General features: G+C 30.5%; 1 protein-coding gene and 1 long non-coding RNA gene across 2 annotated transcripts; one reads left to right on the top strand and one right to left on the bottom strand.

Annotated features, from left to right (window-relative positions):
- Window positions 1-1204: 1204 nt before the first annotated feature.
- On the top strand, window positions 1205-1951 carry LOC143574768 (uncharacterized). The gene is made up of 3 exons (XR_013142654.1): window positions 1205-1558; window positions 1667-1768; window positions 1856-1951. It is a non-coding gene; the product is annotated as an uncharacterized LOC143574768 (long non-coding RNA).
- An 859-nt stretch (window positions 1952-2810) lies between these two features.
- On the bottom strand, window positions 2811-4336 carry LOC143574767 (uncharacterized). The gene is made up of 5 exons (XM_077059307.1): window positions 4123-4336; window positions 3937-4010; window positions 3817-3867; window positions 3663-3739; window positions 2811-3596 (listed from the first exon to the last, which is right to left on the bottom strand). Exons 1-5 carry the CDS (start codon window positions 4276-4278, stop codon window positions 2998-3000), a joined length of 957 nt encoding a protein of 318 aa, XP_076915422.1. The 5' UTR covers window positions 4279-4336; the 3' UTR covers window positions 2811-2997.
- Between the last annotated feature and the right edge of the window lie 16454 nt (window positions 4337-20790).

Below are 20790 nucleotides of genomic sequence, written 5' to 3'. Positions count from 1 at the left end.
AGTATAAAATTTGTTAGGTATAGAATGACGACCAAAAAAGGTTGTTATATTTCAATATATTTAGTGACAAGTTATTTCACCCGCGTGTAACGCGGGCCTATACCATAGTGCCATATATATAAATCTTAAAGACAAACAACGTGGTTTTCACTTAATAAATCTATTCCAAGGTTTGCTTACAATTCTAAACTACTGCTGCCGTGGGGATGATGCAAACTAGCATCGGCTTTTCTAAGTTCATCATCATATTCGGAGCAGGTTAATTAAGTTTCTTCTTATAATATATATTATCCAATCGTATATATACATAAGTTTGTTTATCATAACACAAGTGGATACATATTATGATTCGGTTTTATATATTGCAGGATGCACTTTTACATTGCTGCTTAACAATGGCAAACTTAAACACTTATTAGCCGAACATCGGGTAATATATACATTGCAGGTTTAAGATATATAATACACGTGATGTTAATTGGTTTAGGTTATGATTTGTGTTTGAAATTATTGGTAGGGTTTATTCAAAGGAGATGAAGCGACTCAAATTAGTGATGATGCACAAGCCATTGCACAGGTACTTCTGATATTGTAGTAAACGAACCGAACAAGGCCTTGTCCATGTTTGTCCGCTAAGCTTTTATCGGACAAGCACGGACAGCTAACCAAACAGAATTTCTTGTTCGTGTTCTGTCATTAAGGAAATGAACTTGTTAGTGAACGGTTCATGAACCCAAATGAATACAAACAATGTTTTATTTAATTTGGCTACCCGAGAATGGTCAGCGTCAACGGTGCGGTCTGGCTGCCAAGTTTGGGGTGGTGCTTTTTAAACATTTATATTTATGTTAATCTTACATATATGTTTTATAGTTAATTTTACTTAAATCTATATGATAATATTAGAAAAGTCATTAAAAAGTATTAAAAAGTTTTTATGAACAAACATTAATGAACATCATCGGACGTACACGAACACATTATCAAACATTCATGAACACAATTGAATGAACATGGCCTTTGTTTGTTTGTTTGGATAACGTCATTAAGTTTTTTTTAAAGGACCACCATTGAGATAGATTGTTTGAAATTTGAGACGTACGAACAAACTCAGTTGGGATTATTATTGGCCAATAGCCTTTAGCTGGGATTATTAAAATTCAATAAACCTTTGTTTAATCACGAAATTCCTTTGTCATGCTCACTTATTTATTTAAAAACCCAACATAGACGAACTTTCTGCTGAATGTTCGGTTCGTTTACAGTCCTATTGCTGTTATTGTCATTATCATTTTCAAGTGCAGTGTAACATTCATGTAGTTATATAAACAGGTTTGTCGATTAGCAATGGAAGTTCGCCAGGTGGCATCGGCCCCACAGATCACTGTTATTAATAGAGGTTCAAGTGGTATATTATTTGAATTTTTGTATGCTTTTGAGATTCCATTCACATGGTTTTTTATATGATTCATATCACATTGATGCAGTTGATGTAAGATCTCTAGTGATACCAGCTGCTGCATAATGGACTGTGGGCTATGGATACATGTGGTGGAAGGTATGATTGGCTTTGACTTTTGTTGACTTTACAGTTTACAGTTTACGGTTAACACACACGAGTTAGACTTTTAAATACTGACTTTCTCTCACACAATTGGTTATTTAGGGTTATTCATTTTCAGATCTCATGTATGTGACAAAGAGTAACATCACAAATGTGGCTTCAAACTTGAAAACTAATTTAGAGCAAGTTTCAGATGCTATCGCTGTAAGTATGCAGTCAACCTTTTATTACTCCTTTCATCATTATTTTCATTGTTGATGTTTTGTTCTTTTTGTTGTTTTCTTTATGCAGGCAGCAAAGAAGCATTTAAGTCACAGGGTAGAGAACTTGGATGGGAAAGTGGATAAACAAACGGAGATTTCAAAATCAATTAAAACCGAGGTACATATGTTAGGCAAAATCCACGGTCTAAACAAACTATAAATTTGGTAAAAAAAATTTATAAATTTGTGAAACAGGTGAATGATGTTAAGGATAGTCTTTCTCAACTTGAATATAGCTTGGGTGCACTTAATGAGATGGTTTTTGACATGGTTAGATTTCTACTTCCCTTTGGTTTTTAACACGTGTTTTTGAGATCTAAATCAGTTCATGTTGTGTAATCTATCAATTCTATTGGCTTGCAGGATGTAACGATAATGACTCTAGATGAAAAACAGGAATTTGCTAGGCGTGGCGTGCAGTATCTATGCAATATATTTGGCGGAATGGTTGTACCGCTAGCACCTTTTAGCTTACACCATAATTGCATTTTGATTTATGTATCTTAATGTTGAATTAAATCTTGATAAATGCAACCGAACTTATGTTGGTCCCATGCTATTATTGAACATAGGATCGATTTAAACTTGCCGGCAAGCCCGTTGGTGGTTCTCTCTCATATGGAGGACGGATCACCCTTAAGGTCGTCCGTCTGACTTACAAATATTGTTTTCTTAGATAAATACATTTGGTTCTCTAATCTAATGTTAAGTTTTTCAGGGTGTCACGGGAATCCCTGATATTTTGAATTCGGCGGATCTTAACAAGTTGCCAACAAAAGGCGTTCCTTGTACACATGGATTTAGAAGTCCATCAAGAATGCTGACCAGGTAATTAACTGATAACTGATAACCGCATTCTTATAAAGTTGAAACCTCATTTTGTCAGTCAGTGTATTTTCAAAACATAAATTGTTATAATTGTTGGTGTATAACAGGAGAACGTCGGTCAAGATGAACGCCAATGTTTGAAAGCTGTTGACAATTAGAGACAGTTTTTATACTTTATACACGCGTTACATTTTTGACAACTTGTAGTCGTTTGATCCGAAACCAAGTTGGTTCTTGAAACTTTTATTCATAAGGTGTACATTCTCGTTAGCTCGAGTGAAAAACAATTATTCCAAACCAAAAGTGATCTATACATCTATAACGTTAATGAAAGATACACGCTTAGTGCCTAGAAGGCTTATTAATGTTCAATGAACCATTCCATAACGACTGACTTGGATTCCTAAACAATGACAACTCATCTTTCTCATCTTCTTCTTCATCATCCTCATCCAATTCCATTCTGATTCCGACTTTGGAAGGACACATTCTGTTAAAAAACATCCCTCGAAATTCATTTCCTTCGGTTTTCATCATCTCCTTTGTCGCGTGCTCTTCTTCATTCCCCGGTATCAAATTCTTCTCCACGAGCTCTTTAAACATGGTTGATCTTAGAAGCAGGCTTAGAGCACTAGGAGCCGGTGACGAGTCAATATTATTATTGGAGTTGGAATTGGATTTGGAATCCGGAGTGATTTCGAATGGTAATGTGTTTGAACCATAATGAAACTGAGGCTCATCAAGGAGTGGATTAACATGGTGGTTGGTGACGGTTGGCGGCGGCTGGTCTTGGGATTGCGGGATAACGCCAACGGAGTTGGAATTGGGACCTGATCTCAGCCATCTTATGTATGTGCTTAAGTCAAAGTTTGTTACTGCATTGATTCCTCTGTATTCTATTGCTGCAATGTCATAAGCATGAGCAGCCTCCTCTTGAGTACCTGAAAGATGGTTAAAAAAGAAGATTTAGTGGGTCCCACAAATGAAGGGTAGAATTGGGAACTCACTGTAAGTTCCAAGGTAGAGATACTTGTTGCCAAACACTCTTCCTATCCTTGCTTCCCATCTGCCATTGTGATGATGCCTGTGATTAAAGATAGTGTAATATCTGGATTAAGTTTTAAAACTAAAAGGAAGAATAAGAAAAAGCATTGAAATGACCTTGCTACCCCTCTGTATTTCGATACGCCTCTTGAGAAACCACTGCTTCTCCTGTGGATGAAGGGCAGTATAGTCATTAACCATGAAAGTTTTTACTGTTAAATGAGTAGTAAATACTACCTTCTTAAGGTGGCTAGATACTCCTCTTTGGTTGTATTCTGTATTATCTCCAACTCTTTTTCATATTCGCTAACCTGAAACCAGACAAGGTTGACCAAACTGAGTCCAAGTCAACGTTTGACTTTTTAATACCGTTATTTTTTAGAAGTTTATTACAAGAAGATTGATCTGCAACATTTATAATACCGGGAAGTTTGTAAAAGTAGACGTTCCCCAATACTTGATTGCAGCCAAGTCGTACGCTCTTGCAGCAGATTCCTCTTCATCGTATGCCCCTAAAACCGAAATCTCAGATAGGTTAACTTTCTTGAAGTAGCTTATGGTATAAAAACCTGACAACATTGCTTAGACGACGATTTGTGACTTACCAAGATAAACTGCTCCATCCAATAGTTGTATCCGATGCGATATACATGAAATAAAGAAACTAAATTAGCTATTATATACTAGAGTATAATCTTAGGAACCTATCATGTGTTAGCTGATTTTGACTAGGGAAAATCTACTCAAATGCGTTTTGTAAACTCTTATGTGTATTATGTCATAACTTTCTATATTGCCGTAAAGTATTAAAAAATACAAACAACCATCTCTAGCAAACCTTGTTTTCCCTTCTTCTTTTGTGTTGCGTTCCACGATCCTTTGTCCCACAAGTGAGCCTCATATCTTCCTGTCCATCGATGTCTGTAAATCGAAAAGCATCCATTAGCCATATAGAAGTAATAAGCTTTCAAAAATTCTTACTATGCTTCAAGAAACAATGTCACATAGTAATAGTCAACCCTATAGCATATGTTTTGTTACATGTAACATATGTACACTACTCGCACCTACTGACACCTCGATACTTTGAGCTTCTTTTGACCGTTGTCGGGGTGGTGGGAGTGGTGGCCGTGACAACACTATTAGATTGATCAACTAGTGGTGTTGATACCTGAAGCTGGCTTTCATCACCCTTTTGACTATTCAATGCTAGCATCGATGGACATCTGCGTCGTCTTTTCACAACTGAACTTGATGCATCGCTTACTGTGCTAAACGAGTTACGTCTTCGTAGACCCTCTTCCGATTTTGTAGGGATCAAATCCATACGACTGTGCTTCAATAAAGGGTTTGATCTATGAAAGAGAAGAAATGCAAAATCAAAGTTTTAAATATAGGATTGAGATTTTTGGCATATAGTTTCTTTTGGAACTAAAAACAAACTATATGTAACAAAAAGGCATAAATGAACGATAATTTTCAAGTTCATGGACAGCATATATAAGAACAAAATTACATGCATGAGGATTATATTTTATTATTGTTTTCTCTCATAAATAAGATATGCAAATTTTGTTCTGGCTTTCTTAAAAGAATGTTCCTCATTTATATGCGATGAATGGGATTTAATTATTTATTTATCTATTTATCAACATTTGTTATAAGATGCTGGCAAAATGATAACATTTTTTTCTTAATATGTGTTGCTATGCATTACTAACATATATAAGTATGTGATTATTGAAATTTTATTAATCATGTGTTACTAATTACTACCAATATAAGTATCTGATTACTAAAATTATTAATTTTTTTAATCATGTGGGACTAATTAATACTAATCTATGTATGTGATTACTGAAATTTTCTTGACTATTTATTAAGATTTGTCATGAGATGTTAGTAAAATTATTGATGGTTAATTGAGAATTGAAAAATTCTGCTTAATTATGTGTTATTAAATAACTATTAATATCAAGTGATCGTGAGGTATTGAGTTTAAGTCACTAAAATCACAAAAGTACACTCCTTAAAAATAATAATAATAATATAACTATTAACATGTATGTGATTATTGCCTTCTTTTTTGTTATAATTATGTATTGGCATTTATAGTAAATTTTTGGGTTCTTAAGTTTTATTTAGCTATTTTTTTTTCTATTGAAAATTAAAGACTAGAAGAAGCTAGCCAGTCAAACCATAATACCCGCAAACGAACACACCGTGTACAAGATTATAATAAAAAAGAAAAGAAACACCGAATTTCCCAATCTACCTCTATTATTTTTCTTCCTATTTTTCATCCAAAGAAAACTAAATCTTTTAATACCTTCTTTAAGTCTACTCATCGAAACCCTTTTGCTATTGAAGAGAGCCTCATTTCGAGCCTTCCAAACACACCAACATGCCATGAGGATCACCAATTAGGTTGTTTTTCTTTTCCATTTGTATTTGATTGTAACATATATATTTTTTTCTTATTTTTGAATGGCATAACCTTTCTTAATATTTACTAAGAGTTTGTAATAATATACACAAAACTAATATTTAGAGCTAATTGTGTTATTTTAGTCGTTTACATGATATGAATGTTTCACATCATATAATTATAAAGGTGATTCAGAATTTATTGAATATCCTACGTTTTTAAAACTCATTTTCGGACATACCCAATAAACTACTTAGGTTACATCAACTAACATAAAAGCGGCTACATAGACTAACATAAAAGCAATAAATTGGTTTGTTTCCATCAGTGACGGATGAGAAAACATAGTTGGAAAAAATTCATAGGGGTCGGATGAGATTTTATAACATATATATACCTCTAAAGGGTTTTTTATAGAGTACAGTCGACCACTACACTTAAACTGTAGGTCTGGCAACGGTTTCAATCTAATGATTGAGAGAGATATTACTAGAAATCAAAGCATGCTTAAGATGTCAAATCTGATTGCATAAAATACAAGAAAAACAGTTACGGTTAACACGTTATCGAGGAGCAGCAAAAGAATCAGACCAAGTCGGCTGGAAAAACATCGACAACCTGAAATGTTCGAAAATACAAAATATTGAAGGATGACGCAGAAATAACAATTTGTATTTTATGAAGATGTTATGAAAGTGGACCTTTACTTTATAGGATACAACGTTAAAAAGTTGGTTGCTGGATGCACTTCATGTCGGAGATTTTAGTTTGTATTAGCAATCGGTGGACATAACTAAGGTAGGAATCACAACCTTATTAATATTACTATTACGATTTCGATTACGGTTATATATATATATATATATACATATATAGGGTTGAGTTATAATAGAAGATTAGTTTTTCTAGGAAGGATAGGAAATAATCTTGTCCATTCATTTGAGAATTGAATGGTTGAGATTAGATTAAAGATATCATAATCAAGTGTAAAACAAGGGTAAATGCATAATAGGGATAATACATTTGTTGACTTTCTCTCTCCACATGCAAGACACATGTCAAATTCCCCCATCATTTTAAGACGACCATAATTTTTTTATACGACATTTTTTTTTCAAAACAATTTTACCATAAAAACGAGTGTTTTTTTTATCTTTTATATGAGTACCATATTGCTTTATAAAAATAAAAAAAAATTCATGGGTTTTTACAAGGTGTGTTTTATCATAATTGTGTTTTACAAAATTGTGTTATACAATTGTGTTTTATTTTTTCATAGTGTTTTTTGCATTGTGTTTTTTACACTGTGTTATTTAATTGTGTTTTCATTGTGTTTTTGTCATTGTGTTTTCATTTTCATAGTGTTTTTTCCATTGTGTTTTTTACATTGTGTCTTTTTCATTGTGTTTTTCATAGTGTTTTATTTTCCGGCGAAATTTCCGAAGACTTTTCCGGAAAGGTGGAGGCGGTGGGTGGCGGTGTGCGGTGGTAGTTGTAGGAGATGAGTGAAAATCTAAGTGGGTTTTAATCAAGTGGGTTTTAATTAAGTGTGTTTTTGAAATTAAATTAAGCGGGTTTCAATATTAAGGTAGTAGACTAAAATACCCTCCTTTCAATATTAAGGTAGTGTCACACCCCAACCTACGGCGGAAATGCGGGGGCGTGGGCTGATTGCCACAGCTCACAAGGTACTATCATGCAATTGTAAAGCGACAATATCTAATTAATTTATTAATTGGCAATGAACATTTAAGTACAACAAAAATAGAGAAAATTATAATATAAAACCAACTATTCTTGTTTATGTTTAACATCCTAAGGTCATCTCTACGTGAGCTTCAGTTCGATAAACAATCCAATCTATAACCTGCAAATGCGTACAATATATATATATATATATATATATATATATATATATATATATATATTTGTCAATAACACATGTTGAGTGAGTAGATCACCAGTTTTGACACAAACAAAAATGGTAATAATATATAATGATATAAGTGAATAAAAATAGGCAAAACTGTTATATGTGAGTATAAACAATTAAACCATAGCACATACATAAACAATCAACCATAAAGAAAGGGCTAAACCGTTGCCACGCGAATGAGCATTGGTTACCAAAAATGAGGTGTCGGTAAAACCATTGCTAATGCGACCGGGCTCCGGCCACTACGACGGTCATATGATCATACTATAATGAGATTATGTTGGACCTCTCCGAATGCGATTCAAGTAAGCAGGTAAGCAAATAGCAAGTAACATGCAATCATTCAATTGATACACAGCACAAAGATCACAATTTGCGTTTGAGAAATAATAAGATAAATAATATGATAAACGGTACGCAAGTGTCCCCAAAACATTTGAAAACAAGTAAAATAGGGGAGTGATTACTCACCTGATCGGATGAACGAAAATATAAATGAAGATGGTGATGAGGAAGATAAATCCTTCGGGATATACCGCCAAGGATTCATATTTAAATAATAATAAGAATTAATTATAATATATATAACACTTTTTAATGAATTAAGATTTCGGTGTGATTTGTGTTACGATTGGGATTAAAATATTTATTGATTAATTTCTACGGTCATTGTTTTTAATAGTCTTATTAGTGATAAATTCCCCAATAATTATCCATGATATAAAATATAATTAAATACTTAAATAATTTAATTAAAATAAGATACGCTTGAAATAATAAATTCTAAATTAAATAAAATAATTTAATTAAATATAAAGTGAGTTATACTTTTAATTATTTGAATAAATAAGATACTAATACAAATAAATAGATAATTGTAATAAATATAATATAAATAAATATTTCGTATAAACCTTTTAAGGAAAATCTACTTAATGCGTTTATAATATATATATATAATATAAACAGATTTATAAAGACGTTTAGTGACGAGAAAACACCAATATTGGTGTCGGGTTTTAATAAAGTAACAATGATTTATTATTATTAGTATCATACTTATCATACATACATACATATATATATATATACACACACACACACACATACACACGTAAACGAAAGCATTTGAACGAGATTTGACAAGAACATAACTCAAAGATATTGGTTTTAGTCAAAAAAAATGTTTATCCAATAATTAATATAATTTATCATTTATTAAACTTAAATTATGATAATTAATATATAAAAAAAGTTAATAAAAAAATATAATCTGAAAAATCGGGTGGCCGGGTTCGAACCCGCGACCACCAGATCCATACCCATGTATACAACCATCTGTTCTACCCAAACCAGATGGTCATTACCAGAAACCCAAAGTATATAAACATACATAAGATTTACCCCCAAATCAACAAACCCTAGAAATCCCAAATTCGCTAATCTGTTGCGTTATGGACTAATCTACGGTAGGGTTATTGGATTATGGAATGAAACGACCAGGAATAACAACTTAATTACCTCAAACGAGTTTTGGTTGATGGTGGACGGCTAAACACAAGTGACGGCCAAGAATATGATGAATTTGATGCTTTGCAGGAAACTTTAATCCAATTCCTCTTAGGGTTAGATTCACGAGGTTGAAAGGACTGCATGAGATTTTAATTTAGTTTTGATTACCTCTATCTTGTATATCATGAATGCCCTATGACGCTTTGGTTATAATTGTTAATACGAATTAGTTAGACCTCGTTTTCCTTAATCAAAAGAGTCGGTGAGCTTTATTAGGCATGTATAACGATTTGCACGAATTAATTCCATGTTTACGACGAGAATTATGGAACAAGATAGCTAAACGAGTCTTTGGATTCGGGTCACGGGTAAACGGGTAACTGGTTCAGTTTAATAAAATATTTAAAATTGCAAGATCTGCAGTTTAGTCCTTGTACTTAACATTTGGAACAAAAATAGCTTAAAACTTGTGTTTAAGGGATGAAAATGTGCATATCTCAAAGTTATATAAGAAAAATGATTAAATATAATAAATAATAATAATAAAATAATATTAGCTCGACGAACGCGGTGAGTTTTTGATTAAAATTACCCGAACACGAAATGGGTCGTGTATACTATAACAACACCATTAAATTTTGAGGAAAAATAAGTTTTTAAAAGATAGATTTTAAAATTTATCATAACACAGAACTTCGAATAGTCAAAACAACGCTCCAAATGAAAATCCGATAAGGACATTTATATATAGGATGTACCAGCGGCGTATCCACCATGTCCTTATCATCTCTACATTTGTACCGTTATCCCAACTACTTTCGATTCTATATTATGGCACACAATTGCACGTATTATGATTTCCATGCGAGGACTTCGATAATTATGTAGGCCTCTATAATTACCTAGATCGTCGGATGGTCCACATAACTCGTCCCATCATGTGGGTTACAAAACATTTACAAAATATAATTTTGAGAAAACAAGAGTTTTAATAAGTTTTGGTTGTAATTAGAAAATATTGCGAAAAATGAATTGAATTTATGAGTTGTTTTAATAAAATATAAAAATTTCTAAAATGCCTCTTAATAAAAGTTACAAATTCTTAGAAGTTTGAGAAGGAAAAGATTCCTTAGGGTTGAGAGTGAAACGAATTATGACAATGAAGACATGAGATAAACTAGGAGTATGGTAATATAGGTGGTTGTCTTTCGAAAGAAAAGATTTTATGGAATGAGCATAATCACTTAGAATAGATTATTAGAATTGAAATTGTCTAAATCCAAAAACTGAATAAAGATTTGTTAATTGAGAAAGATAAAACATATGTTTAGATAAAAAAATGACAAAAACATCTTCTTTGATAAACTTCGTTATGATTGATTTAATTTATCTGATTTGGAATAACTTGATTAATTAGATCTTTAAAACTTGAATAATTGAAGTTGATTGAATCGCAATAATTTGATTAGGTTGGAAAGTAGGGGTCTAATAGAATAAGTTTGGAAATTTGAACTTGATGAATATGATTGAATCGGGAACACACATGGCGTAACTGATTAGGATTTCCATGGCTGTAGTAATTACAGATAGCAACATATAAAATTTGAGCAAACGTCATAACATGGGGTTTAGAATTAGACGGTATAGGCGGTTGTGGTACGCGGCAAGTATTAACAAGATAACTGAACGATTACATTGGGTATAATACGATATGAGGATTGGATTGGATTACAGTGGCAAGTGAAACGTAACGAGTGGATTTTGACGTAAAGTTTATTGTTTGAGACGCTAAGATTTTGGCTGAGATTGATTGTTAATTTGATTAATGGCATATAGTTGATGTTAGGACTTGCTTTTGTTATTGATGTTATTATGAGAATAAGCATGGGTAAATGAATTAAAATTACCAACAATTAGTTTAATGAACACGAGTTAGTTGATTGTATTTATGTTTCGGAAATTGAGTTTATATTTTAGAGATTAATAATAAAAAAAAATTTATAAGATGAAAGGTAAATTGTAATGCATGAGATCGATATATACACGCCGTACAAAAATGTTAAAAATTAAAGTTGAGAATAGAAGTTGACACGTTGTCAATAAATTAATAAGCAAACAAGGTAAATGAGAAAAGACAAATTGAATAATATGGTCAACTAATAACTTGCTGTAAAAATTGTCTTTTATTATTTTTTTTAAAAAAAAGTTTGTTTCGATTTATGAGGATCTAAATATTTTGATCAGTTGGCGAAATGTTAATGAACCAAATCCTATAATTTTGATTAAGTAAAACCAAACGTATAGATAAGTACGGCAACCAACGATATTGATCTTTGAAAAATATAAGAAAAATTTTATCGTATGCGGAAAAAATATACTTAAAATAATAGATTTTCCAAGTTGGGTTTGTTCCAAAATAACTAATTTAGACAAATAATCGTTTAAGGTATAATTGAATACAAAATACGTTTAGACGATAAAAATCTTCTTCGTTAAAACATAACTACGATTGGTTTAATCAAAACACCTTTGTTAATTGAGCTTATGAAAACTTAAATAATTGAGATCGAATGATTTGGGGCACCTCGAATAGGTTTGTGAAAACGAGGTTTAACTAAGGTAAGCTTGATGAAATTAAGTCTTGCGGGTCTAGAATTAAATAAGCGATAGCGACCTTGTTACATGAAGAAAGCCTGAAAGCCATAGAGTTGATGGGTTTAAGCTAAATGAGCATGGGTAGTACGGTACGGTGCCAGTATAATTTGAACTAGGCGTGAATTAGTAAAGAACAATGCGTTGTTATGAGGGTGAGTAAGGGTAAATGAATAGAAATTTCTCTGAAAGAAATTAGTGAACAAGATTAAATTGATTGCATTAACGTTTTGAGTTAGAATTTATACCCTAGAGATTGTAGGAGCTATCTCTTTGACAGTACTTGTGGTCATAAAGCAAGTGTAGAGAATATATGATCTATATTGTTTGATGTAGAAATCCTTCTATAATTATGTAAATTGAGATTAAATGAGTATAAATAATAAGTTGTGTAAATTTCTTATTAGTTATTAAGGAAATAGTGATATTTGACGTAAGTTGTACTAGCGTTAATCATGACTTAAGGATAAGTCAGAATATAAATAAGATAATCTATATGACAATTTGTTAAGTACTGATATAATCAATGATGTGATTTGATATGAGATTTTTTTGTCAATGCATAACAAATTAAAATGTTAATACTTAAAATTTGAGGGTGATAACTGAGATGTAATTGATTGTTATTGGGGATATTGAGTTACTTGTGATAAGTTCGTTAATTGATAGCGTGATAATCGTGAACATGAGGGATATTGTTCAAATATTAAGGTATTTAATAATACTTTTATTATATTTGATAGTTTTATGATGTTGTAATATCCGTATAAGAAAATAGCTATTAGCTGCTCTTGATAATTTGTGAATGTGATAATATGAGTGCGAGTAATCGATTAGATAATTAAATAGTAAGTTGTTTAGATGGACTTGTGATAACAGATTCCCAGTGAGTGAATGATTTGTGCTTCATTATGGAAAAAAAATATTTGTGAGTATGTGAATGAATTGAATCAGTAAGTCTTGGTTCGATGCAATTGAATAATTAAGTAACTGAGTCAAATCGTAACTTGTTTCCAAATAAAATAACATCATAAACAATAATAATAATAATAATAATAATAATAATAATAATAAATAACGTAAGTTTCTTGATATATTGGGTGTCTCATGGTATTTTGTTGGCCCATGAGTGTTACGTGCCGTTTTAACAAACCAAACTAAATAACGAATGACAAATGTAAGTATGAGTAGTTGAAGTATCTCGTATATCACCAACGCATTTTGGGCTTAGTTGGCTGTGGAGCACATGAAAACTCCACGGTTAAGCGTGCTTAGGTGGAAGTAGTACTAGGATGGGTGACCACCTGGGAAACCAAAAACAAATCCGTGAGCTCTTCGTGGGCAGGGCGGACAATATTGGTGGTGCGAGGGGCGGGATGTTACAGTTGGTATCAAAGCCACTCTTGTGCCGTTCGGGATGTTGGGACACGCCTCATCGAGGACGATGAGTCCAAAGGGGGGTTGTCTGTAACACCCATGGCAAACACAACATTGTCCCACTCTTAGGCTATCCCACATCGGCCGTGGACAAGAGAGATCACTAGTTCATAAGTAATGTCATGCCTCTTCAATCACCAACGCGTTTTGGGCAACCAAAAAAAATCCGTGAGCTCTTCGTGGGCAGAGCGGACAATATTGGTGGTACGAGGGGCCGGATGTTACAGTTTCCTAGAATTACTATTTCATCGTTATAACCACATAGTTTCATAAAATTGTTCTTTCACCTTCATTTGTAATGTCAAATGTAAAAAATTTGTTGGTTCTTATCATTGTTAGGAAACTCCTTATACTTATTTGAACCATTATATATATATATATATATATATATATATATATATATATATATATATATATATAGGATCAGGATCATGAGAGAACTTTTCTGAAATTGAGAACTATGAGAACCATTTTGGACCACAAAAAACCCATAAATAAAAAAAATCATAAAAAAAAACAAAACTCAAAAAAGTAAAAAAAACCAAAATTCTTATTTTATCATCCCGGTTTCATAAAAAAAAAACTCGGTTTAGCTAAGTTATATACACATATGTATAATATATACATATATGTACATTTACATGTTTTTTTGTACACATGTATATAATTTAAAATAAATGATACTTTACATATATGTATATTACGTAACTAAATATTATATAAAATTATACATATGTGTATAAGACGACGTTTTTTTTTGTTTTTTTTATTTTTTATTTTTTTAATGAAACCGGATGAAATATAAAAATTTTGGTTTTTTTACTTTTTTAAAATTTTTATTATTATTTGTTTTACGATTTTTTTAAATATTTTTTTAAAGGTGTTTTTAGTAGTTCAAAATGGTTCTCAAAGTTCTCAATTTGTTAAGGGTTCTCTTAGGATCCTTACTATATATATATATATATATATATATATATATATATACATACATACATATTTAAGTTCAGGAGAGAACTAACCCAAATCCCCTACACCAATATACTCGTTCCTTACAAATCTTCAAGTGCCTTCACAAATCATGATATCTAAAAACACATATATATAACACTTACACATATCATTATACACCTACACACAACATGACTATAAACAAACTGATCATGATATTCCTACACAGCCTATAATAATATAAAAAAAACACATCAAAAACCTTCACAAACGAGAAATTACCTACACATCCAACTCAACAATCCTACGTCATTGTCAACTTGCCAAATTAATATAAAAAAATACAACAAACTCAAAATCAAAGAAACCCTCAAAAAGTTTTTTTTTATGAAAAACACTGGTTTTTACCAAATTAATAAATGCGACAACGACGATATCCATGGTATAAATTTTGATATTTTTAAAACGAAACAATGATGTTTTTAGTTATAAAAATACAATTACACCATTGATTTTATGAAACCTAACGTTAGTTCTCGGAATTCTGAAAAATTGTATTTTTGTATACAATATTCATGAAGTCTATAGTGGGATGCCAGATATGAAAGACTACTTGAGATAATATTATTTTTGGAAATCAAAACATTAAAAGGAAAGATCATGGAGGTTTGGTAAGGAAGAATATCGTGAGTGTAATATGTGGAGAATTTTTAGGAGAAAATTTTAAAAACATGATTAAATGTATTTGTTTGTTACATTAATTATCCATATACAAAGACCAATATACCCTTTTTCTCTAAATTAGTACATATTTCTATTTTAGTTTACTACAAAAGTGTCATTATTAATATGGACTACTGATTACACGTATTAATGGTCTAGATCTATTTCTCGTATTTTTCGCAGTAAAATTGACTTCTCTCCTGAACCATCTCCTATACATACATATGTATACATATATATATATATATATATGGGTGAGTTATAATAAAAAGAAATAGTTTCATAGGAAGAGTAAGAATAAATCTAAACCTTTGGATGTATGATCTAGTGGTTGAAATTGATAGTTTTTAAACTACCAAATAGTTTCTTAAGATCTAGGATTTATGCTACATAGTTTCCTAACTCTAAATTTTATGTCATTCCTACTCTTTCTACAAAACTATGTCTTTTTTATTTTAAACATATATATATATATATATATATATATATATATATATATATATATATATACTAGCTTTTGAACCCAGTGTATTACACGAGATTTATCAAATAATAAAAATAAAAAGATCCATTATCTAAATGAAATGAACGGAATTATAGGTAAAAAAAAAGATAAATATATAGTATAAACAATAAGAAGTCTAAAATCTCAAATTTACAAATTTGATTTTTATATATACAACATTTGCAAAAATTGTTTTGACCAATTACCCGTGAATAACTATGATAAATGAGATGAGAGATTAGAGAATTAAAAGAGAAATTATAACTCATTTCTCAAAACTGATTTATCCCATGTCCATGGATATGCAGGATAAATAAGATGAAAAATTAGAGAATTGGAAATGAAATTATAACCCATTTGCCAAAATTATTTTAGCCCATGACCAATGGATAGTTACGATGAATGAGATGATAAATTAGAGAATTAGAAAGAAAATTATAACTCATTTCTTAATATGATTTTGCTCCATAACCCATGGATAGGTAGGTTGAATGAGAAGAGAGATTATGCCTAGAATGAATGTGGGACTGCCACATCATCCTCATTATTTTCTTTTATTAGTATAGTTATACACACACACACACACACTAGTTTGATCATTCTGTGTTATGGGAGTTTATTTTAGTTTTTGTTTTTAATCGTTTTGCTATTTTATGATGATTTATTTTATTTTTAACGTAGTTTTGGTTAATTTAATACACACACACACACACACACACACACACATATATATATATATATTAGTTTCTTATTATATTTTTTAGCTTTTGATTTTTTTCAATTGAGATGTGTAGGTTTTCTAACGAACACAAGCATGCTGATTTTTTAAATAAATAAACATAAACGAACACGAGCATTTTGATTTTTTTAAATGAATAAACATAAAAGAACACGAGCATGTTGATTTTTTTAAATGAATAAACATAAACACAAATATTTGTCTAATGAAACAGGGGACGTTGATGTAGTTGACAATGGTGGGTAGTATGGAAAGTTACTCGGCGATGGAGATGATAGACCGGCAACGGAGAACATGCAAAGGAGATAAATTAAATTAGGGTTTGATGATAAAAGTTTTTACCAATAAATGGGATCTCATAACCCATTTGAGGGCTATAAGGGTTTGGTAAGATCCATAACCCGTGAAAATTATTCTTTGATGATTAAAGGATTATTTCACAAATAAATGAAATGTTATAACCCGTTTAAGGGTTATCCGGGCTTGGTGAGACCCATGACCCGTGAAACCTTTTGTTTGATTATGAAAGAGCTTCACAAATAAATGTTATGTTATAACACATTTAAAGACTTTCCGCGTTTGGTGAGACCCATACCCGCGAATTTGGGTCAAATGCATGAGAAATCTCCATTTAAAAATCAAGCAATCTGGTGGCTTTAGAGAATGAGAGGAACAACCTGAGAGCGAAACGTAGGATTTTATGGTAGACAATTATATAGATACTTATATATATATATATATATTTATATATCACACACCTGTATTCTAATAAAGTAAAATATTGTAGACACGTGTCGGTTTGTGGTTAATCCTCACAATTTTTTCTATCCAAAACTAATATATGTATTAAATAAATAATTATTCACTTTCCTTTTGCACTCCATTTATATTATATCTATAACATGATTAAATTATTCACTTTTTTTTAAATTTTATTTATATTATATCTATACATTTTTATAAAAATAAATATTTACATATTATATTACTATACATTGTTAGAATATATTTCACAACATACTTGGTGAAATCCAAAAATCGAGATCAAACCGTGTTTGTTAAATATTGAAAAGAATATAATTTTTAATATTATCATTAACATATTATACTACGTATATTGTTGAAGACTGTAAATAAAAAAAAACTCTAATATGCTTTCAATTTACGAAGTAATTTTTTTACTCATTAAATTATAAGTATATGCTTAAAAGTTGATCCATTTTTTAAAATAAAACCATTTATCTATTGGTTTTTGTGCATTCTCATATTAATTTATAAATTATAAATATATAATTTAAATCTATATATTTATTTTTCGGTTAATTTAGTAAACTATACATATATGTGTTAAATTGTATGGATAATATATACCAATCACTTTCAAATATAATAAAGTTTATCATACAGTAGAAACTCGATAAATTAATACTCGATTATTTAATAAACTCTCTAAGATAATATTTTTTGCCGGTCCCAACTCGGGGATAGGGTGCTAAATTAATAATTCGCTAAAATTATAAGGTAATACATTTTTAATAATTTCTTTAGACCCCATATAAAATATAAATTAATAATTCCTTATATATAGCATATTACATGAATGATTTATGAAGGTTTTTTGAAAAATGACTCAATTGTCTTTTGTTTTTTGTGAAAATCAATTTCCCCTTGAATCTTGTCTCTAATTTTCCTTAGCATGGTAAGAACTTCTGGTGTTGTTTTCTCATAGCTCAACAAGAAATTGTTCAATGTGATTGCTGCTTTAATAGTTTCGTTTCGCGAAGTGATACATTGAACACAAGAAACATTATAAGGTGGGAGATTGAAGGTTTCTTTCAAATTAGGCCGTTCATTTGATATACATGCATTATATACAATAATTAAGTGGAAGCTTGAAAGGTGTTTGTAAACTAAGTATTCTACTATAATTAATAAAATATTAATTAATATATAAATTAATAATTATTAATTTATCGATTAATTAATAACTCTTTTAATTAATAAATTTTGGTGATCCCAAGTGTATTATTTTATAGAGTTTCTACTGTATTTAGTTTCTTGGGTTTTTTTTATCAAGGATTGCTTTGGGTTTTTTATGGAACTTAAATTTGATTGTTACGGATTAAAAGTTGATAAATAAATCGTTTGGTATAAATTAACTACATTTGGCTCAAATTTGTTACGAATAAATTTAAAATTTTGAGAATGCAAATAGATTTATCATCAAACTTGTTAGGGGTTCAAAGTTTTGACTTAAAAATATAAAACAAACGAAAGTTATTATTTTAAATGTGATTGGGTTTTGAATTTATTTTTAAGGACATTTTGGAAATAGTCAAAAGATTTGATATTTTGCACATTAAGTATTTATCCCATGACTATTAAAATTTAATAAAATGACAAACACTTCCGACATGCCACCTCAAAGCCTATCAATACTTCTAACCTTTATTAAATTAGAAACATTTATGTCAGCATTGATTTTTCGTTGAATAGTGATCAGAATGTTATATGTTAAAACATGTCAAACAAAATTATGCTCAAGTAAAGCAAAACATTCGCAAATTGAACAGGTAAACTTGTTATTTTTTTTGTCAAATGGAAAAGTCGAGAAGCCCCTCAAACTTATTAAAATCTTTTTCATGATGTAGCTCAAAACTATTATTATATATTTATATGAGAAGTATTCTCCAAAATTAGTTCATAACCAAATTTCTTTCGGTTATACATATATCATACTGAGAATAAATTTTCAATTGATGGAGTGTTCTCGAGTATGTTTTTGCACGTACATTATTTTTTTAGTAAGTTCATTTTTTTTTGAAAAAAATCATTTTGTTATATATATATATATATATATATATATATAATCAATTTATGTATAATGATACAAACATAGATGTAATGCCATTTTCTATATACATTATGTATTGCTTTATTTGTAACTTAATTATTTAGATTATCTCGTGTGTTACACGGGCTCTAAAGCTAGTATATTAACAATTAAAGAGTTGGTGCTGCTAAGTGCCGATTGGGTTATTTGGTGGCACCATATTAGTCTTTCCATTTTGTTTTTCGGTACAATAACGAATAATGGAAGCCGACCGAATGTCAATTTAGTGTTCTTTTTTTAATTTCGGTACGATAACGAATGTGACAGAAAACCAATTTTAATTCCGCGTAGACCATAACCTCAACGCCTGAGACCTAAAACGCTCGGGTTTTACCAACGACTGAGTTTACGGAGCAACACCACTGTTACACCCCAACCTTCGGTGGAAATGCCGGGGAGTGAGTTGATTGCTCACAGCTCTCAAGGTTACTATCAGACAACATTATAATTTCAATATCTAATTAATAAATCCAAATAAAGTAAGTTTTCCATACAATAATCCAAATCAAAACAATAGTGTATCAAACAAACAAAAACAATAAAATTGAATAATGTCTCATTAAGTTTTCTCTAATAAAAATTCCTTAAGTGATCTTCCAAATTTAAACTACTTCACATCACACGATGACCTGCATATGCGTTGAAAATAAAATAGTTTTGTCAACATAAGGTTGAGTGAGCAACACACCAGTTTAAATGTACATATAATATATATAAAAATAAGTAATTGCAACAAGTCATATGGGAATAACAAATTAACCAAATGATCAAGTATAACTGAGATGTCGAGAAGCACAAAGCTATAATGACTGGCGTATGATCATACTATTATGAGATTATGTTGGACCTCTCCGAATGCGGTTCACGTAAAGCAAATAAGCACATAACAAGTATGGCATAAAACTCGTTACATAAGACAATAGTTGCAGTTTTTTGTATAAGTATATATGAGAAATATAATTTACGCATATGTCCCCAAAGTATAAAATGAGTTTTAAAAGGGGGAATGTGGTACTCACCTGATCGGATGAATGAAATTTAAGTGATGATGTGAGAGAGATGAACTCTTCGGGATATACCGTCAAGGATTCCTAGTTAAATAATATAATATTGAATTAATTATAAGAGATATAACATGATTTGTTGAATTAAGATTTCGATGTGATTAAGTTAGGTTTGGGATAAGAACGTTTATTAATTGATCGATGAATTTCTAGAATAATTATTATTGCAAAGATTAATATTATTGATAATCATGTAACATCCTAAAATTTTTATATTGATAAATAAAAGAAAGTTATGTTTAGTAAATTCACGT

This window comes from Bidens hawaiensis, unplaced genomic scaffold, assembly GCF_021521415.1.
Source record: "Bidens hawaiensis isolate Kalapana, Puna unplaced genomic scaffold, B.hawaiensis_p1.1 tig00027098_1, whole genome shotgun sequence".
NCBI classification, from domain to species: domain Eukaryota; kingdom Viridiplantae; phylum Streptophyta; class Magnoliopsida; order Asterales; family Asteraceae; genus Bidens; species Bidens hawaiensis.
Note: the sequence above shows the minus strand (reverse complement) of the source record. Positions and strands in the feature narration are given on the sequence as shown.

What these genes read in the sequence shown, in the direction of transcription:
- LOC143574767 (XM_077059307.1), bottom strand. Translation starts at nt 4,278, where the DNA reads ATGTTGTCAGGTTTTTATACCATAAGCTACTTCAAGAAAGTTAACCTA. An exon ending in AAATACAGAGGGGTAGCAAG is followed by an intron (nt 3,740 to 3,816) that starts GTCATTTCAATG and finishes CTTTAATCACAG; the next exon opens with GCATCATCACAATGGCAGAT. An exon ending in TCTCTACCTTGGAACTTACA is followed by an intron (nt 3,597 to 3,662) that starts GTGAGTTCCCAA and finishes ACCATCTTTCAG; the next exon opens with GTACTCAAGAGGAGGCTGCT.